The sequence below is a fragment of the Pseudophryne corroboree genome, chromosome 7 (assembly GCF_028390025.1).
Source record: "Pseudophryne corroboree isolate aPseCor3 chromosome 7, aPseCor3.hap2, whole genome shotgun sequence".
Classification (NCBI taxonomy): Eukaryota; Metazoa; Chordata; class Amphibia; order Anura; family Myobatrachidae; genus Pseudophryne; species Pseudophryne corroboree.
The window spans coordinates 68,328,960-68,351,732 of NC_086450.1; the positions used below are offsets into that span (position 1 = coordinate 68,328,960).

Here is a 22,773-nt window from a genome sequence, read left to right on the forward strand (position 1 = left end):
GGTACAGCAGTGGCCTTCCGTACCGTACTGCTATATATACTGGTGGTCACTGTGTGAGCAAACTGCAAAACTAAAATGCACCACAGGTATAGAATGTAGATGGATAGTATACTTAATGACGACACAGAGGTAGGTACAGCAGTGGCCTTCCGTACCGTACTGCTATATATAGTATACTGGTGGTCACTGTGTCAGCAAACTGCAAAACTAAAATGCACCACAGGTATAGAATGTAGATGAATAGTATACTTAATGACGACACAGAGGTAGGTACAGCAGTGGCCTTCCGTACCGTACTGCTATATATAGTATACTGGTGGTCACTGTGTCAGCAAACTGCAAAACTAAAATGCACCACAGGTATAGAATGTAGATGGATAGTATACTTAATGACGACACAGAGGTAGGTACAGCAGTGGCCTACTGTACCGTAATGCTATATATTATATACTGGTGGTCACTGGTCAGCAAAACTCTGCACTGTACTCCTCCTATATAATATTATACTGGTGGTCCCAAGTCCCCACAATAAAGCAGCACACTGAGCACAGATATGGAGTGTTTTTCAGGCAGACAACGTATACTGGTGGTCACTGTCAGCAAAACTCTGCACTGTACTCCTGCTATATAATACAGCTGCTCCTCAGTCCCCACAATTAAGCAGTGTGAGCACAGATATATGCAGCACACTGAGCACAGATATGGAGCGTTTTTTTCAGGCAGAGAACGGATAAAACTGGTGGTCACTGATCAGCAAAACTCTGCACTGTACTCCTCCTATATTATACAGCTGCTCCCCAGTCCTCCCCACAATTAAGCAATAAAGCACAATCAAGTTCAACAATAACGGAGAGGACGCCAGCCACGTCCTCTCCCTAACATTTCCAATGCACGAGTGAAAATGGCGGCAACGCGCGGCTGCTTATATAGAATCCGAATCTCGCGAGAATCCGACAGCGGGATGATGACGTTCGGGCGTGCTCGGGTTAACCGAGCCATACGGGAGAACCCGAGTATGGCTCGGACCCGTGTAAAAAGGGTGAAGTTCGGGGGGGGGGTTCGGTTTCCGAGAAACCGAACCCGCTCATCACTACTGCAAACCTTATGATACTGTAATAATTGGGGTACCTGGATGTCGTATGGCACATCCCCTTGTGATGACTCTATCTGCTCTGAGTTTGGCATCTGCAAACATAATGACACAGACTACTCAGATGGTCAGCGCATAATACCTGGTGGAGAGGACATGTGTGGGCTGTAGGTGCAGTGCCGAATCAAAGAATGTTGAGTAAAATAAACTTTATTTACAGTTCTTCCCCTTGCACAATAAGCATAATGATTGCAAATATTACTTCTTTCTGTACAGTATTTTCAATAGATAGTAAATACAGCAATCTCCGTCTCTACCTACATCCTACTCTTTACGGTTACAGTAGACATCATTTGTGAATTTATAGAAAAGAGGGCCCAGTGTGCAGACTCCATGCGGGCCCACTCCTCTCTCTGGTGCAGTGGACTCTAGTGTTGTGCCAGAATCTACTGCGCTTGCACAGGACTCCAGGAACATGGTGCCTGTCATGATCTCGGTGACTAAACTCTACTGCTAATGTGCAAATCACCAGGAAAATGGCCACCACACATTTTCTTGTTAATTTCTGCTTCACAGTTGATGCAGGACTCTGGAGAGGTAAGTCATTAATCATGGGTACAGGGTGTGCGGTTGTGGGCTGCCCTGGACCTCACATTCTGCTCCCACTAAAGGAACGTCAGTGTGGGATGTTCAGGAGCAGAGCCTTTTCTACCTAGTGGAAGGAGTCATGTTGGAGGGTCTGAGACTAGTGGAGCTTGGGAGAAGGAATGATGCTGTTAATTGCTCCTCTTTCTATTGGTGCTCCAGCCGTGTGAGGACAAGGCCAGGTGCTGGTTTCCACTGTGACAGATCTATGCTCTTGTTTGTGCCTGATGCAGTGGGAACTGGCCCAGCCCGTGCAGCCGATGGTAGGTTTCCACTGTAACAGGCTTCACTCTTTTAGGGAAAAACAACTTTAGGTTTTATAGTGCTGGGGGCTGGATGTGGATTGTAGGTCATACCGCGCTGCCTGATTTTTTTGTTTTGTTTAACAAAATGTTTTATCAAAGTCTTGTACAGCGAGGCAAGGATAACAGAATGGGAGTTGGGGGTTGTAGACATAAGTATGAATACAGGAGCAAAAAAGGAACTAATCAATACATAAAATGTATATATGAAGTAGCCGGGAATTTGGGAGAGAGGCCCACTGTTTTGGGAGTCCAGGATTGCCACCTGAAATACGGGACATTTTGGCAGCATTGGAAAGCACTGGAATCACATGATGCTGAGAGGGGATTGAGACAAGTAAATACGTAGTGCTGCCCGGGATACGGTCGTTAGGGCAACACAGCTTAGGTCGACAGTCATTAGGTCGACCACTGAAGGTCGGCATGCATTAGGACGACATGGTCAACAGGTCACCATAGTCATTAGGTCGACATGTACTAGGTCGACAGGTCAAAAGGTTGACATGAGTTTTTCACATTTTTTTTTCTTTTCATTTTTTGGGACTTTTTCATACTTGACGATCCACGTGGACCACAATTGGGAATGGTAACCTGTGCCGAGAGCAGCGAGGCACCTTGCCCTGAAGCATGGCGAGCAAACACGGTGCACGAATTGGGGTTCCCCGTCACTTTACGAAGAAAACAACACCAAAAAAAGTAAAAAAAACAAAACACGTCAACATTTTGACATGTCGACGTAATGACCATGTCGACCTATTGCCCCTGTCGACTTAATGCATGTTGACCTTCAGTGGTCGACCTAATGACTGTCGACCTAAGTTGAATCGACCCGAGGACTCATACCCCTCTGCCCATGGTGCAATAAATATATGCCTCTCTAGACTTCCCTGGGTGCACACACACAAATAAGATGTGCTGCGTACACCAGTGTCCAGGAAGCTGGTCCAGTCTCATCAGTCTCCCGCCCGGACATTCCAGGACCGCAGGCAAGTATAAAATAATCCCCTATCCCAAAATGTACATTATAGCGAATAGCTCATTGCAGGGTGTAAATGGTGTGACTGTACTGAGAGCATAATGTGACTGGACATGTGGAAGTTACCTCAGTGACTAGGAGGAGTGGCCTGTCACAGATTCAGAATAACTATGGAACCTGTTCTGTATGTCCCGCCCCATATCCTATCTCACAGCCCTCTTGTATAATACAAGCAGCAGGTTTGCTACTGAAGCCATCACATCAGGGCTCCTCTGAGAAGAACAGGTATGTGTGAAGAATAGTACATTGCTCTTGAGTGTCAGGTACTGGTATGCAGCAGCAGCCAGACTTATCAGTTATCACCAGCTCCCAAATTCCTGCAAATTGCAAAAAATAGTTCTCAGTTATTGCAGAGACAGGGAAATAGTTACACAAGAAGTGTGTACACTGTAAACGTATAGAAAGCTTCTTGTTTGCTTTTTATAGTAACGTGTGAGTGTGCGTGTATATATATATATATATATATATATCTGTAAAAAAATATATATTATAAATGATTCTAACAAGGTTCACTGTGTAAACTACACCTACAATACAGAACTTGAATGCCGTACAGATACATATAGATTTATGCTGCTTGAAAACAGCTTTGAACATATGTATTAAAAAATCGCTGAACTGCTGCGATTATCAACACTCTGTATCATGGCGGATATTTTTATTTTTAATGTAAATATCCTGCTATGGACAGCGTTTGTGAAAAACTCCTCCGGAGAATCAGACTCTGGCTGCACACGCGCACAGTGTCAGTTTCCGGGACGGAGGCTGCAGGATGGGGATCGAAAGATCTCTCCCCCACTACCATGATGCCTCCATAGACTAAAAGAAGTTTACACCATCTGTTGATGGTGTACACTAACTTGGCCGAACTCTGCATAGCTTCGCTTTTCAGGTTTAGTACATAGGGGCAGATCGTAGTCCCCACTGATAATAAGGGTGTGGTATGTAAGGTCGACAGTAAGTAGGTTGGCAGTGTTTGGGTCGACCACTATTGGTCGACAGTAAGTAGGTCCACAGGGATGCTAGGTCGACAGGGTCTAGGTCGACAGGTCAAAAGGTTGACATGAGTTTTTGATGTTTTTGTAGTGTAGTTTTCTCCGTACAGTGACGGGGAACCCCAATTAGTGCACCGTGTCCCCTCTCATGGCTTGCGAGCTTCGGGCAAGGTGCCTTGCTCTGCTACCGCTGCGCTCAGCACAGTTTACCGTTCCCAATTGTAGTCCACGTGGATCATAAAGTATGAAAAAGTTAAAGAAATAAATTTTTTTGAAAAACTCATGTCGACCTTTTGATCTGTCTACCTAGAACATGTCGACCTAGAAACCCTGTCGACCAATAGTGGTCGACCAAAACATTGTCGACCTACTTACTGTTGACCTAAAGACTGGATCCCGATAATAATGGGGACTGCAATCTGTAGTGCTGATTAGCCTTCCGCATGAGATTTCTGTGATATTTCTTGCATTATGCTGTTAGTACATAGCCTCATAAATATACGCAGACACCGGTTTCTACATAATTGTATGGAAAAACCATTTGATACACAGGCCCCTAAGTCCCCTAAATGTGATGTATACTATTTTAAATAAGATTCTGACAAATACATGCTGCAATATACGATTGGGAGTATGATTATTCATGTGTATGGATTTTACAGATTACAAATGACTCCCTATGATCCATGTAACTTGTCTTTGTGATCTATCCTGTGCAACCAGTCTCTGCACATGCTGTTGTGCCTATGGGCCTAATTCATGTTTGTAAGTAAAGTAAATTATCAAGCAACTTGGCAAAACCATGTTGCGCTGCAGGTGGCCAGATGTAACATGTGCAGAGAGATTAATATTTAGGTGGGCTATATGTTTTCTGTGCAGGGTATATACTGACTGCTTTTGCACTTAGCCCACACATGGTAGACAAATTTATTTTTACACTGCAATTTAGATTTCCGTTTGGACACACCCCACCCAAATCTGCACATGTTACATCTACCCCACCTGCAGTCCAGCATGGTGTTACCCAGTTGCTTGATAATTTGCTTTACTTACAAACATGAATCGGGTGCTGTGTTCATTATAAAGCCAAGCAAGGTGTGTAGGAATCATTTTTATAGGAATTACGTTAAGCGTGATGTCTGCATCACAGCACATATATATTATTAAGGTCTTATGGCCTTTATCTAGCCCCAAGCTCGAAATGATGGGCAACATTCTGTGTGATGGAATGAACCCGTCCCTTACAGAGTTGCGTACACCCTACCTGTCTGACCCTACGGAATCCGGGGGATCCGGTCTCTAGGTCGATAATGTTTGGGTTGACCACTATTGGTCGACAGTAACTAGGTCGACAGGGTGTCTAGGTTGACATGTTCTAGGTCAACATGTTCTAGGTCGACAGGTCAAAAGGTCGACATGAGTTTCTCACGGTTTTTTTTACTTTTTCATACTTAACGATCCACGCGGACTACGATTGGGAATAGTAACCTGTGCTGAGAGCAGCGGTAGTGGAGCGAGGCACCTTTGCCGAATTTGCTCACCATGCGAGGGGACACGGTGCACAGGTTCCCGGTCACTGTACAGAGAAAACGACACAAAAAAACCCATGAAAAACTCATGCCGACCTTTTGACCTGTCAACCTAGCATCCCTGTCGACCAATAGTGGTAGACCCAAACATGGTCAAGCTAGAGACTGTTGACCCTATGAACCACACCCGGAATCCGGAGACTTTGTATACAGTTTATACTAAAGGAATGTGTGAGGGCTGCCCTGTGCTCTGGGTGGGTACGTGTACGTATATATGTGCATTCCATGGGTGTGGAGCAGTGTGAGAATAAACCGGTTTGGCAACAGATCTTCGCAGACATACCCAGAAAGTACTCTGAAAAAGGTAGGGACTTTGGTAAAACAGGTTTAGCAAAAGGACAAAAACTGAACTGTGATCTGGAGATGGTATAGAGCGGGGGTATTCTACATGCAGACCACCAGCAGTTGTGGAACTACGCTTGCCCTGCCACCGTTTTTAGCATACACCAATAGCAAAACTGCGGCAGGACATGCTGGGATGTGTAGTTCCACAGAGGCTAGATGGCTGCATGTTGAATACCCCTGGTATAGAGGGCGATAAGAGTTTTTTAAAAATATATTCTATATCCAAATTTACTTGTATAAACCAGCAAAACTACAAACATCCTTATTCCACATGCCCATGTGTTTATCTCGTGATTATTGCACAATTAATAACACACACACACACACACACACACACACACACACACACACACACACACACACACACACACACACACACACACACACACACACACCCCCCCCCCCTAGTGTGTAATACAACTGGGCTGGGAGAGAGGACTTCTGTAAGGTTGGCAACTGTGTCTTTAGTTATCAGCAGAATAATAGCAACAGTCCAGCACAGATCTACACAGGGGCGTTTTAAGAGAGGAAGAGACCTGTGTTCAGCCTCCTCCGTTCGGGCCCCCTCCTCTCTGCCCAGAGCGCTGTAGAGTCTGAGCACTAGAGGGCTCAGACTCTACTGCGCATGCGCAGAACTCCGGGAAAATGGCACGGCGGCCATTTTTCCCTGAGATTTCTCTACTGCGCATGCGTAGAACTCCGTGAAAATGGCCGCAGAGCCATTTTCACGGAGTTCTAATAGCGCTGCGGATGCTGGCGCTGGACTTCGGAGGGGTGAGGTTTTTAAAAATGGGTGCAGTGTGTGCGGTGGGGGCCGCCTCTGGACTCAGGGGCCCATGTGCACCGCACACACTGCACCCATTATAGAAACGCCAGTGGAGCTACATCTAAATAAACTTATTGGGCCAAATGTAATAGAGTGAGAGTTTCAGAAAGTGAGAGATTTGGTAAGGTTTTTCAGGTTTTTCTTTTTTTTTTCTTTCTTTTTTTAAAGTGGCAATCATGTACACTGCAAAACCGGGTTGATCTTGCGATGTAAATGATTGCCACTTTAAAAAAACCCTGCAAAACCTTACCAAATCTCTCACATTTTGAAACTCTCACTCTATTACATTTGGCCCATTATGTTTAGATTTAATATGAAGTTTAGGTCAAACTTGTCCTCAGAAATGCAACTCCTTGTATTATAAAGGGTGTGAACAAAAACAGGTCTTCATTTACCTTAAAGGCAAAAAAACCAACAACATTTATCCAGAGCTTTAACATGGTTTTATAACAACAGTAATACATTTTCTGTATGACTGTTTTTGCATTTGCTTTAATGTACAACCCACATTGTGATAATCTGCAGAACCCTACCAGAAAGAAAGCTTTGATTGCAAAAGTAAATAGCATTGCCCAACTTGGAAATATTTCTGCTGATTGCAAAACTTTAAGCTTTACATGGCTGAGACTAGGCCGTGCTGGTAGGAGCTCATTTTACTCACTTTTCGCCCTTTTCCAAAATTGTTTTGTATTAAGCATAAAATATTGCACATGTTGTGAAATTGTTCCTTTGGTCTGAATCAGAAGACTGCTCCTGTAACAAACCAGGGTGTGGTTCGTTTTATCGACAGTGTCTAGGTCGACAATGTTTAGGTCGACCACTATAGGTCGACAGTCACTAGGTCGACATGGATGGAAGGTCGACAGGGTTTCTAGGTCGACATGTGCTAGGTCGACAGGTCTAAAGGTCGACATGAGGATTTTTTTTTTTTTGGTGTCGTTTTCTTCGTAGAGTGACCGGGATCCCAAATTAGTGCACCGCGTCCCCTCGCATGGCTCGCTTCGCTCGCCATGCTTCGGGCATGGTGCCTTCGCTCCGCTACCGCTTCGCTCGGCACACTTTACCGTTCCAATTGTAGTCCACGTGGATCGTTAAGTATGAAAAATTCAAAAAAAGAAAAAAAATGTGAAAAACTCATGTTGACCTTTAGACCTGTCGACCTAGCACATGTCGACCTAGAAACCCTGTTGACCTTCCATCCATGTCGACCTAGTGACTGTCGACCTATAGTGGTCGACCTAAACATTGTCGACCTAGACACTGTCGATCTTCAGACCGGATCCCAACAAACCATGGGTCTGATTCTTACCTGATCGCTGCTGTGCGTTTGTGCACAGCGGACGATCAGATACTAAGTGCGCATGCGTATGCACCGCAATGCGCACGCGCGTCAGACAACAACAAAGGGCATCGCTGGTCAGTGACGGGAAGGTGTGAAAAATCCGATCGCACGGGCGTTCGCAAGGTGATTGATAGGAAGAGGCCATTTTTGGAATGTAACTGACGGTTTATTGGGCGTGTCCGGAAAAACGCAGGCGTGCCCAAGCGTTTTCTGGGAGGGCGTTTAACATCAGCTCCGGCCCCCGATCAGCCTGTTCTCATCGCACTGGAGGAGTAAGTCCTGGGCTGCGTAGAGACTGCACAAAGGGATTTTTGCAGCTCGGCGTACACATAGTATCGCACACTTGCCCGGCGAATTTACACTCCCCCTGGAGGCCGTGACTATCTGATCGCAGGACAGCAAAGTGAGCAGCCCAGCGATCAAGTCTGAATCACCACCAATGTTGCAATGTAAGGGGTCTCGTTACTAAGCCCCACATCGTAATGGCAAAAGGCCGTGATTTGTGGGTCAGCGGGAAGGAGGTGGAGATAAATTATGCAAATTCACATTTAGCCCCACTCATTTGCTTTTTTACTAGCTTCTAACTCCGAATTTTGCATTGTTTATCTGCTGTCTTGCCTTCCCGGCTGCCTGTTATTTGGGTGGCAGGGCTTCATGACATTTGCTACAGGGCAACATGCTTCCCGCTGAAGAATAAGGTGGTGTTTACATTGTGGGCCATAGTTGCAGCCTCCCAAAAAGTCTGGACCGCCCAGGCCAGGGCAGTAACTAGGGGGGGCTAAGGGGGCATGCGCCCTGGGTGCAGGATTTGAGGGGGCGCCAAGGAGTTACAGAGGAACAGGTTTTTTTTTTTTTTTACCGACAGTGAGACAGCAGACGGCTCCCGGGGCAATGTCTCTGACCCACCTGTCTGCCCACAGCTGGCTCCAACGCTGTGTGGGTGAGCTCCAGTACCTGGGATCTCTTCTATGCCGGCTACTGTCTTAAACTCTGTTCTTTGCCACGCAGTGCTGCGACTAGCATGCGGTGCACTGTACAAGCTATAGAAGCGCACTGTGCTGTCAGTTAGCAGTATCAAGCTCCGATTTGCCTCCCAGATGGGGGGATTTGGTGTAGCTTATAGGGGGATGTAGTGTAGTGATGTAGTGTACCATATAGGGCAGGGCTGGCCAAACCGGTCCTCGAGATCTACCAACAGTTCATGTTTTCCAGGCCTCCTGGAGATCTGTAGAATTGTCAGTTAGGAATGAATGCAGCACATCTTAATTAGTAATGACTACACCTGTGCACCAGCTAGGTGGTCTGGAAAATGTGAACTGTTGGTAGATCTTGAGGACTGGTTTGGCCAGCTCTGATATAGGGTATGTAGTGTAGTAATGTATTGCAGTATATAGGGGCATGTAGTGCACTGATGTGGTGTAGCATATAAGGGGATGTAGTGTAGTGATGTAGTGTAGCATATAGGGTATGTAGTGCAGTGCGTAGGGTCATGTAGTGTAGTGATGTAGTTCAGCGTGTAGGGGATGTAGTATGGTGATGTAGTGCTGTGGATAGGGGAATGTAGTGCAGTGACAAAGTGTTATGATATAGTGCAATGTATGGGGACACACAGTGGAGCATGTAGTTGAACACGCTGGCAGGGCATGTGACGCATACTGTAGGGCATTTGAGGCACATAGGGGAATATTGTCCAATAGTATCCCCTTTTTTCAAATTTCCTGGTAATCTCATATTTTAGTCTGACAGAGTTTGTTATACGCTTGTTTTTTTTTTTTTTTGTGGGGGGGCGCAAACTATTGCCTTGCCCCGGGTGACGAAAATCCTAGTTTCGGCCCAGCCCAGGCTAATAGGGTCAGCCGCAATATTTAAGAGGCAGCTGCAGCAGCGTGTACCAGGCAATGTGTTCCTCCAGCTAGCAGGTGGCGCTGTGTGTCTATAACGTGCAGCCATACTGTGGACCCATGATGTTATGCTCTGTACACAGGCATTTGGCACCCAGAGCCTCGCTGAGTGAGGATCTGGCGGTGGAAACCTGGGGCAGTAGAGGATCCTTTCCTTACTCATCCTGTAGTCAGTGTAGTCTGCAGGAGTCAGGGCGGTACGCATCGAGGAAGTGAGGTCTGTCTTCTGCTTCTGGTGGAATCTGATTTGCAGTCAAGAGTTCCTGGTAGGCAGCTATGATTGGCCGCAGTGCATACCTCCCAACATCATGCATGTCTAACGAGGGACACTTCTGCACGCCAAAGGCGTGCACCCGCAAAAAATGGGTATAGACCTAGGGGAAATGGGAATGGCCTTGGGGAAAAGGACATGGTTTTGCGGGATTACCAGTGATCGTGTGCCATGGCCAGTTTTTGGCACAATGGGGGCATGCCCAGTGCTCTTGTAGCTGCTGGCCATGCCCCCAGCATCTCTGAATCCGTGAATAGCGTCTATTCACCACTGCTGAGCAGCAGTTTAATGTGTATAGGAGACTGCCAACTGCCCCCCCCCCCCCAATCGCAGGACACTGCGGCCCGTGGGTGGGACAGCGGGACAGTCCCATCAAAATCTGGACAGTTGGGAGGTATGCCTCGGTGTATGCACAGTGCCTGCTACCCAGACAGTGCCCCAGTGCTGCAACTCTCAGAGCTTGGCTCTGCCAGGAAGCCACCTCAGCGCTACCATAATCAGTCACCTCATCTATCACCTAATAAAGGGCACAATATAAGTGTATTTTGTATTAAAGTTATATGTTGTAACTCAGTCTACATACCCCTCCAGTGATCTCCAGCCAATCACATTTTATGTAATACTGGCAGTGGCGGTTACGTGAAGTGACACAACCAATAACGATACTGTGTGTCATTACTTTTTGTGTTACACATGAGTGTACATAGCTGGTATGTACACTGGTATGGACTTGGCACACCCCCTCAACAGTGCGCATTTTACTACCAATTAGAATCTCCCTGAAACTAGTTTTCAAAAGTGAACAAGTAGGGTTTCTAGCCATCTTCTTTCTAGTTCATTCTATTCAATGATAACTAGAATTTGATTGGTTGCTATGGGCAACTTCTCCACATGTCCTCTTTAGGTTTAGGTGGATATGTACTAAGCAGTAATAAAAGTGGAGAAGTGAGCCAGTGGAGAAGTTGCCCATGGCAACCAATCAGCTGCTCTGTATATTTGTAAAGTATGCAAATTATAAATGTTACGTCAATGCAGATTGGGCAACTTCTCCACTGGCTCACTACACTTTTATCACTGCTTAGTACATGTACCCCATAGTCTTTAGGTGTGATACTTCTCCACCACACAGTGTAGGAATCAGCCCAGGATCTGGTATGCATGGAATGTAGAAAAATCTATTTGTAACCAACTATGGGGTCTATTCAAGTCGGAATTCCCGACTTGTCGGAAAAACTGCAGTTTCCGGCATTTTAAGGTCCAGATCCAGATTCGACCTACTCAATCAAACTGCCATTTATCCGACAAGTCATCAGTTCCGACTTGTCGGAAAACACGTGTATCGACTGATTAGCCGCGGATCCACGTGTTTTGTCAGATTAGTGACCAAATCCGACAGGTTTTAGCCCCGTTTTTGAAAATGCCAATCCGACTTCGGCCAAAACCTGTCTGATTTGGCCGCAAATCGAATACTGAAATGTCAAAATTGAAACTCCGTTGGAAAGGATCCGACGTCAATTGAATAGACCCCTATGACTTTCTGTCATACTTGCCTACTCTCCCGGAATGGCAGGAAGGTTCCCTAAAATCGGGTGGCGTTACCAGCCCCTTGAAAGGTAGGCAAGTCTCCCGCACCTCCATCCAGCCGCTCGGACCCCCGCCAGTTGCTTACACCGCCTGCGACCACCCATGTACAGAGCACAAGTAGATGATCTGAAGGGGGCCAGATGACGTTATTTGTGCTGAATCACATCATTGTAGACCCGCCACCAGCCCGGGCCCCTTGTATGGGCCCCTTGATAAATATATATAGTAAATACTGCTAGTGCATGCATGATAATGCACCAGATTAATAACAGCAATGCACTGTAGAAAATACATCATAGTCTTGTGCAGCATAATGTAACATACAGTATGTATAATGCATACCTCCCAACATCGGGAGACGGGGAAGTGGGACTCCCAGGTGCAGCGAAACCACGCCGTGCCCAAAAAGGTGGTGTGAACAATAGAAAAGGGGCATGGCTTCACAGAGTGCCACGATCCTGAGCCACCCCCCTCCGTTTTCCATTACTGAGGGTGCATGCCTGGCGCTCTGTGAGCTGCTGGCATGCCCCCAGACCCCCTGACTCCCATGGATAGACGCTGTTGTTTTGACTTTTTGTACAAGTGTATGTGTATGTATCACAAAGTACACCATCTTCCTCATACTGTAAAGTACAGGGACGTGCAGTCGGGAGGCGGTGTCTCGCCTGACATAATGTCTAAAATAATACAAATAAGATATTTATAACACATGTTCTGTGTCTTAAATATATTCTTTGTATTTTTCTAATCCTATTTGCCGTGAAAACAGAGCCAAATGTGGGTGGGAGGCAGCGAGAGCTCTGACAATGATAAAGTGGCTGTGGCTGGGGCAGACAGGGGGTGGGGCCAAGCTGCGGGCAGATAAAGCCTATTCAAAAATAAGATTTTACTTACCGGTAAATCTATTTCTCGTAGTCCGTAGTGGATGCTGGGGACTCCGTAAGGACCATGGGGAATAGACGGGCTCCGCAGGAGACATGGGCACTTTAAGAAAGAATTTAGATTCTGGTGGCTCTGGCTCCTCCCTCTATGTCCCTCCTCCAGACCTCAGTTAGAGAAACTGTGCCCGGAAGAGCTGACAGTACAAGGAAAAGATTTGGGGAATCCAGGGTAAGACTCATACCAGCCACACCAATCACACCGTATAACTTGTGATAACTTTACACAGTTAACAGTATGAACAATCACAGAGCATCAGATAAACCCTGATGCAACTATAACATAACCCTTATTTAAGCAATAACTATATACAAGCATTGCAGAAGAAGTCCGCACTTGGGACGGACGCCCAGCATCCACTACGGACTACGAGAAATAGATTTACAGGTAAGTAAAATCTTATTTTCTCTAACGTCCTAGTGGATGCTGGGGACTCCGTAAGGACCATGGGGATTATACCAAAGCTCCCAAACGGGCGGGAGAGTGCAGATGACTCTGCAGCACCAAATGAGCAAACACAAGGTCCTCCTCAGCCAGGGTATCAAACTTGTAGAACTTTGCAAAGGTGTTTGAACCTGACCAAGTAGCCGCTCGGCAAAGCTGTAATGCCGAGACCCCTCGGGCATCCGCCCAAGAAGAGACCACCTTCCTTGTGGAATGGGCCTTAACTGATTTAGGCAGCGGCAACCCAGCCGCAGAATGAGCCTGCGGAATCGTGTTACAGATCCAGCGAGCAATAGTTTGCTTTGAAGCAGGCGCCCCAAGCTTGTTGGAAGCATACAGGATAAACAAGGATTCTGTTTTCCTGACCTTAGCCGTTCTGGCTACATAAACCTTCAAAGCCCTGACCACATCAAGTAACTCGGAATCCTCCAAGTCAGTAGTATCCACAGGCACCACAATAGGTTGGTTTATATGAAAGGATGAAACCACTTTCGGCAGAAATTGTGGGCGGGTCCGCAATTCTGCTCTATCCGCATGGAAAACCAGATAAGGGCTTTTATGTGACAAAGCCGCCAATTCTGACACACGCCTAGCCGAAGCCAAGGCTAATAGCATGACCACCTTCCACGTGAGATATTTCAACTCCACCGTTCTGAGTGGTTCAAACCAGTGTGATTTCAGGAAACTCAACACCACGTTAAGATCCCAAGGTGCCACTGGAGGCACAAAAGGGGGCTAGATATGCAGCACTCCCTTTACAAACGTCTTAACTTCAGGCAGAGAAGCCAGTTCTTTTTGAAAGAAAATGGATAAGGCCGAAATCTGAACCTTAATGGAACCCAATTTAAGGCCCAAAGTCACTCCCGACTGTAGGAAGTGAAGGAAACGGCCCAGCTGGAATTCCTCCGTAGGGGCATTCCTGGCCTCACACCAAGCCACATATTTTCGCCATATACGGTGATAATGTTGAGCCGTCACATCCTTCCTAGCCTCTATCAGCGTAGGAATGACCTCATCCGGAATGCCTTTTTCTGCTAGGATCCGGCGTTCAACCGCCATGCCGTCAAACGCAGCCGCGGTAAGTCTTGGAACAGACAGGGCCCCTGTTGCACCAGTCCTGTCTTAGAGGCAGAGGCTACGGGTCCTCTGTGAGCATTTCTTGCAGATCTGGATACCAAGTCCTGCTTGGCCAATCCGGAACAATGAGTATTGTTCTCACTCCTCTTTTTCTTATGATTCTCAGCACCTTGGGTATGAGAGGAAGAGGAGGAAATACATAGACCGACTGGAACACCCACGGTGTCACCAGTGCGTCAACAGCTATCGCCTGAGGGTCTCTTGACCTGGTGCAATATCTCTGCAGCTTTTTGTTGAGGCGGGATGCCATCATGTCCACCTGTGGCAGTTCCCACAGACTTGCAATCTGCGTGAAGACTTCTTGATGAAGTCCCCACTCTCCCGGGTGGTGGTCGTGCCTGCTGAGGAAGTCTGCTTCCCAGTTGTCCACTCCCGGAATGAACACTGCTGACAGTGCGCTTACGTGATTCTCCGCCCAGCGAATAATTCTGGTGGCTTCTTCCATCGCCACCCTGCTCCTTGTGCCGCCTTGGCGGTTTACATGAGCCACTGCGGTGATGTTGTCTGACTGAATCAGAACCGGTTGGTCGCGAAGCAGGGACTCCGCTTGACGTAGGGCATTGTATATGGCCCTTAGTTCCAGGATGTTGATGTGAAGGCAAGTCTCCTGACTTGACCACAGCCCTTGGAAATTTCTTCGCTGTGTGACTGCCCCCCATCCTCGGAGGCTTGCATCTGTGGTCACCAGGACCCAGTCCTGAATGCCGAATCTGCGACCTTCGAGAAGGTGAGCACTCTGCAGCCACCACAGGAGACACCCTGGCCCTGGGGGATAGGGTGATTAACCGATGCATTTGAAGATGTGATCCGGACCACTTGTCCAGTAAGTCCCATTGGAAGGTCCACGCATGGAACCTGCCGAAGGGAATGGCCTCGTATGATGTCACCATCCTTCCCAGGACTCGAGTGCAGTGATGCACTGACACCTGTTTTGGTTTTAATAGATTCCTGACCAGTGTCATGAGCTCCTGAGCTCTCTCTATCGGGAGATAAACCCTTTTCTGGTCTGTGTCTAGGATCATGCCTAGGAGAGGCAGATGAGCTGTAGGAACCAACTGCGACTTTGGAATATATAGAATCCAGCCGTGTTGCCGTTACACTTCCAGAGAAAGTGATACGCTGTTCAGCAACTGCTCTCTTGATCTCGCTTTTATGAGGAGATCGTCCAAGTATGGGATAATAGTGACACCTTGCTTCCGCAGGAGCACCATCATTTCCGCCATTACCTTGGTGAATATTCTCGGGGCCGTGGAGAGACCAAACGGCAACGTCTGAAATTGGTAATGACAATCCCGTACCGCAATTCTGACGTACGCCTGATGAGGTGGATAAATGGGGACATGAAGGTATGCATCCTTTATGTCCAGAGTCACCATAAAATCTCCCCCCTTTCAGGCTTGCAATGACCGCTCTTAGCGATTCCATCTTGAACTTGAACCTTTTCAGGTATATGTTCAGGGATTTTAAATTCAATATGGGTCTGACCGAACCGTCCGGTTTCGGGACTACAACATGGTCGAATAATAACCTCCTCCTTGTTGAAGGAGGGGAACCTTGACCACCACCTGTTGAAGATACAATTTGTGAATTGCAGTTAACACTGTTTCCCTCTCGTGGGGAGAAGCCGGCAGGGCTGTCGGTGAGGGGGCATCTCCTCAAAGTCCAGCTTGTATCCCTGAGACACAATATCTATTGCCCAGGGATCTAACAGGGAGTGAACCCACTTGTGGCTGAACTTACGAAGGCGTGCCTCCACCGGGCCTAGCTCCGCCTGTGGAGTCCCAGCGACATGCGGTGGATTTTGTAGAGGCCGGGGAGGACTTCTGTTCCTGGGAACTAGCTGTGTTGTGCAGCTTCTTTCCTCTGCCCCTGCCTTTGGCAAGAAAGGACGCAACTCGGACTTTCTTGTTTCTTTGTTCGAAAGGCTGCATTTGAGAATGTCGTGCTTTCCTAGGCTATGCAGGAATACAAGGCAAAATATCAGAATTACCAGCTATAGCTGTGGAGACCAGGTCCGAGAACCCTTCTCCACACAATCCTCAGCCTTCCATATGCCTCTTAAGTCGGCATCATTTGTCCATTGCATATTCTACAGGACACGTCAAGCAGAAATCGACATAGCTTTGACTCTAGGACCCAGTAGACTCATGTCTCTTTGGGCATGTTTTATATATATATATATATATATATATATATATATATATATATATATATATATATATATATATATATATATATATATCTCAAGACAGCATCTTTAATATATATATATATCTCTATATATATATATATATCTCTCTCTATATATATATATATATATATATATATATATATATATTCATAGAGGCAGTCCACACTCTGGCCTTATCCATATATGCTGGGGTGCCTTCCAAATAATAATGAATCCTCAGAGATCCATTAGTGCAAATATATCCAGTCAAAAAGTAGGAGCACTCACCAGTCTTCTTATTATTCTCATTGTTTATTAGCAGCAAAGCATCAATAGAGGGGTGTAATCGACGTTTCGGTTCCCAAGTGGAACCTTTGTCAAGATCATACAATGCAATGAAATGTTCCCTTATAAACCCCATAGTGACCCTCCCCCTAATTAATATAATTAGCTCCTTTCCAATAGTCCACCAACATCAAACATCAATAAAGTGCATATCCTAGACAATACAATTACAGACAAATCACAAACATAACATATATTAAAAAGCTGAAATCCATAGAAACCGAATAGACACAGAATTCACTATTGCTTACTGTGTTCAGTGTTAATTTGCGGCGTGCGTTCCACTGCGTCTCTGACTTCCGGTGTCTGGAACGCAAATTCCGGACGTCTAACCGGAAGTGCTCAGTAACGTCACTCAGATCTAGCGTAGCTGATAGGCTCACTGTGTTCCGGTCTCCATGGAGACCGTATAGTGTGAAAAGCATACCTACAGTTCATATAGTCTAATACATATCGCCCACTGATCTAATGTAATCCACCAGTGAGATATAGAGACAGGGAGCATGTTGATAAGGAAACTTAAACACAATAGTGAACTTAGTATGTCGATTCGGTAATGGTCACATGGAGTCAGCAAAACGTGAGTCTATGAGACATGTTAATAAATGGTTTTTAAATTATATAGACAATTCCACTTATATTTTTTATATACTCTCTGAATTATTAGTCATTTTTCAAGATTAAGAGTAATGAAACATAATGATAATAATACTAAATAATAATCAAAATAAAAAATAAAAAATAATAAAAAATAATGATAATTATAGTAATAATAATCAAAATAATATTAACCCGAGTATGGACACAGACCATTCATCATTGGAAACCACAGAAAGCAAAAAATGTAGAAGATGAGAAAAAATATATGAAAAAAATATATTAATAAAAATAAAAAATAATAAAAATAAAATATAAAAAAGGAAAAAATCTGAAATACATTCGGAGCCATAGGATCTTTTTCTCTTTGTTCCATGTATATTTGGAAAGTTATTCCAGAAAAATGCCGTATTGGATGCCCTCATTCAGGCCTCTGGGGCGTATGGTGTCCAGTCGGAAAATCCAAAATGCCTCGCGTTTGAGCAGTAGTTTTGCTCTATCTCCACCTCTCTTCAAAGGAGCTATACGGTCAATAATCATACATTTCAATGAAGCCAGGCTGTGTTTTGCCTCAAAGAAGTGCCTCGCAACAGGCTTATCTGAATGTTCTTCTTTTAATGCTGCCCTAATGGATAATCGGTGATTCGCCATCCTTTCACGGAATGGGCGTACCGTTTTACCCACGTACATTAGGGAACATGGGCATGTGAGTGTATAGATGATAAAGTCAGAGGTACAACTCACTCGCTGGCTGATTTTAATCTTTTGACCTGTGTGTGGGTGGTGGAAGTATTCTCCGGAGGTCATGCTCCTGCAAGTTGTGCAATTCACACATCAAAAACACCCCTTCTTTTGTACCGATAGCCAAGAACCAGGTTCTGTTCTTAATGGTCTATCCGGCTGCATGAGAATATCTTTTAGATTCCGTCCTCTTCTAAAGCTGATAAGAGGCTTTGTTGGTAGGTGTTTACAGAGGGCTGGATCACTTTTCACCACTGGCCAGAGGTTTTTCACTGCTTGTCGAACCACAGGACCCGCCGCATCAAACATTGTTGTGACCACAAAGGGATTTTGTGGTCTACATTGTTTTTTGGTGTTTCCTGTTGAAAAATTTTTAAAGGCTTTTTGTATACAATGATCAATAGTCTGTTGACTATAGCCCCTAGAGGAGAATTTAAGCTTCATCTCTTCCATTTGTATCACTGCTATGTCAGGGTCTGAGTTATTTCGAAGCACCCGCAAGAATTGTGAAATAGGCATATTCTGTTTAAGTGAGCCTGGATGATGGCTGTTGAAGTGTAATAATGCATTGCGATCTGTGGGTTTCCTGAACAGTCTGTGCCCATACCCGGTCTCTGTGGCATAGACGGTCACATCAAGAAAATTAATCTCACTCCCACTATACTCCATGGTAAATCTAATAGGGGAGTCCAGACCATTGAGATGTTCTAGCATCCCCTGGAGTGCAGTCTCACTGTCCAGCCAAATCAAGAATACGTCATCAATAAAACGACAGTAAAAGCCGATACTATCCCCAAACAGCGGGAAGACGTGTACCCTCATAGGCATCCATATATATATTTGCATACGATGGCGCTATGTTACTGCCCATCGCGGTCCCCGCCGTTTGGAGATAGTATCGGCCACCATATTGAAAGTAATTGCACGTAAGAGTCAATTCCAGCAAATCCACCAGAAATTCAATGGGTGGAGAGATCATCTGTGTATTGGATAGGGCTCTGCGTACAGCCATCAAACCTTCATTATGCGGTATGACGGTGTACAGAGACACCACCACATCCATCGTAACCAAGATCCCCCTTAGTGAAATCGGAAGTGTTTTAATCAAACTCAAAAAGTTACTCGTATCCTGTATGTAGCTCTTAGTCTTTTTAACATATACCTGAAGAAAACTATCAAGAAATTGTGCCACAGGTGAAAATAAAGAGTTCCGGGCCGATATAATTGGCCGACCCGGAGGTCTCATCAAAGTCTTGTGTATCTTAGGTAACAGGTAGAGTATAGGGCAAATAGGATAATCAGTTTTAAGAAAATCTAGTACATCAGAGTCAATCCACCCATTGGAAAACGCAAAATCTAGGCTGCCATCCAGGCGATTCTTAAAGGGAATTGTGGGGTCTCCCCCCAAAATCCTGTAAGTATCCCTGTCCGATAGTTGCCTCATTGCCTCGTTATCATAATCTTTAGTATCCAATATTACCACCGCACCCCCCTTATCGGCAGGGCGAATGGTTATCGAAGGGTTATCCTTAAGGTCTCTGAGTGCATTCCTTTCCAGTGAACTCAAATTGTATCTAACACGTTTCTGTTTGGTGAGTGATTCTTGTATGTTCCGATCCAATAATCTAGTAAACGTTTTTATACTAGGGTTCAGTGAGGGTGGATCATATCTACTCTTTCTCTTGAATTGGGTCATAGCACAATCCATTTTTTGTGTGTTTTGAAATTTTTCTGTCAGTCTGAGCTTCCTACCCAGTTTATATTTGTCAACTGACCATCTAAAGTTATCAAATTTGGGTGTTGGAATAAAACCAAGTCCCCTTGATAGTACACTAGTCTCAGGTTCCGATAATTTATGTGAAGATAGATTAATTACTAAGTTTTCTTCGCTTTTGTGGTGTTCTTTTTTTCTTTTGTGTTTGCCCCGCCGAAGGTGGGGCCTTCTGCGTTTAAAGCTGCGTTATTAATTTTAGAGCGAGTGTTCGCCCTGGGTAGGGGGGGTTTGCCAGATAGCTGGGAATCGGAGGAATCCCTCTCTGAGGAGGAAAAGCTATCAAATTGAGATTGATTCTGATAGCGTCTATTATTCCTAGATCTAAATGTTAGTGAGTTATCACTGCCTGTGAGCCATCTATAGACTCTATGGTCTTTATAGTCACGTTCGACTTTAGTAAGTTTGGCTCTTTTAAATGTTACCAAATCTTTATGATATTTATCAGTCTGATCTTTAAGTTTACTGAGCCACTGTTGTGAGGTATCTGTCTGCAGAACCTCAGTAGCTACCGAACGTGAATCAGTTAACTCCGTCCTCACTTTCTTCAAATCAACCCCTACCTCTTCTATCACAAGCAAAAGTAAATCAAAGGAGCATTTGTTTAAAACCGAGCACCATCTGCTACAAAAGGCTGGGTTATTCCTCCCAATCGTGGGGATATTTTTGATACGAAAGCCCCTTGGCAGTTGTTTTTTTCTATAGTAATCAGATAAAAATTGCCCGTGTAGCAGAAGGTCTACTTCCTTTTTCTGTAAGTTAAGTAGCTTGTGATATAGGTCTAATGCACTCTCCGCAGGTAATCGTTCAAAATCGCTGAAACCTGATAATACCCTCTCTGCATCCTCATCAGTGAGAGCTAGGAGATCATGTTCAGCTGAGAATAGGAGTTCAGTGGACACAATATTATCCATATGTCAAGTAAAGAAGGACAATCACTTACATATACAAATATATAAAGCAATAAGGCCGTCTATGCCACAGAGTAAAACTGACAAATTAATCTCAAAAAAATGAAAAAAGTGAGAAGAAAAATACCAAAAGTATATATCCGAAATACAAAAAACAGAGGAAAAATCAGAAAAAAAGTCCAGAGAAAATATCCAGAGAAAATAATAAGTCCATGTCCAAAGTTCACATTTGCATTAAAAACATTCCATCAAGGCTCATTATGTCTCCACATCCAATAATATATAAAAAAATTATTTTTAAGATAAGCAATCCTGTTTGCCTGGTGCCGGACCTAAAGTGTCAACTTAAAAAGTTGAAACATAAATATTCATAGAGGCAGTCCACACTCTGGCCTTATCCATATATGCTGGGGTGCCTTCCAAATAATAATGAATCCTCAGAGATCCATTAGTGCAAATATATCCAGTCAAAAAGTAGGAGCACTCACCAGTCTTCTTATTATTCTCATTGTTTATTAGCAGCAAAGCATCAATAGAGGGGTGTAATCGACGTTTCGGTTCCCAAGTGGAACCTTTGTCAAGATCATACAATGCAATGAAATGTTCCCTTATAAACCCCATATATTAATTAGGGGGAGGGTCACTATGGGGTTTATAAGGGAACATTTCATTGCATTGTATGATCTTGACAAAGGTTCCACTTGGGAACCGAAACGTCGATTACACCCCTCTATTGATGCTTTGCTGCTAATAAACAATGAGAATAATAAGAAGACTGGTGAGTGCTCCTACTTTTTGACTGGATATATTTGCACTAATGGATCTCTGAGGATTCATTATTATTTGGAAGGCACCCCAGCATATATGGATAAGGCCAGAGTGTGGACTGCCTCTATGAATATTTGTTTCTACTTTTTAAGTTGACACTTTAGGTCCGGCACCAGGCAAACAGGATTGCTTATCTTAAAAATAATTTTTTTATATATTATTGGATATGGAGACATAATGAGCCTTGATGGAATGTTTTTAATGCAAATGTGAACTTTGGACATGGACTTATTATTTTCTCTGGATATTTTCTCTGGACTTTTTTTCTGATTTTTCCTCTGTTTTTTGTATTTCGGATATATACTTTTGGTATTTTTCTTCTCACTTTTTTCATTTTTTTGAGATTAATTTGTCAGTTTTACTCTGTGGCATAGACGGCCTTATTGCTTTATATATTTGTATATGTAAGTGATTGTCCTTCTTTACTTGACATATGGATAATATTGTGTCCACTGAACTCCTATTCTCAGCTGAACATGATCTCCTAGCTCTCACTGATGAGGATGCAGAGAGGGTATTATCAGGTTTCAGCGATTTTGAACGATTACCTGCGGAGAGTGCATTAGACCTATATCACAAGCTACTTAACTTACAGAAAAAGGAAGTAGACCTTCTGCTACACGGGCAATTTTTATCTGATTACTATAGAAAAAAACAACTGCCAAGGGGCTTTCGTATCAAAAATATCCCCACGATTGGGAGGAATAACCCAGCCTTTTGTAGCAGATGGTGCTCGGTTTTAAACAAATGCTCCTTTGATTTACTTTTGCTTGTGATAGAAGAGGTAGGGGTTGATTTGAAGAAAGTGAGGACGGAGTTAACTGATTCACGTTCGGTAGCTACTGAGGTTCTGCAGACAGATACCTCACAACAGTGGCTCAGTAAACTTAAAGATCAGACTGATAAATATCATAAAGATTTGGTAACATTTAAAAGAGCCAAACTTACTAAAGTCGAACGTGAC

At 44.6% G+C, this 22,773-nt stretch overlaps 1 protein-coding gene across 1 annotated transcript in view; it reads left to right on the forward strand.

Moving 5' to 3' along the window:
• The first annotated feature begins 1,802 nt into the window (after nucleotides 1–1,802).
• The window catches only part of LOC134943376 (calcium-binding protein P-like), a 55,934-nt gene continuing 34,963 nt past the window's right edge, over nucleotides 1,803–22,773 (forward strand). The window contains exon 1 of the mRNA XM_063932263.1: nucleotides 1,803–1,998. Coding sequence (XP_063788333.1) covers nucleotides 1,818–1,998 — 181 coding nt within the window. The 5' untranslated portion in view covers nucleotides 1,803–1,817. The remainder of the gene's footprint in view (nucleotides 1,999–22,773) is intronic.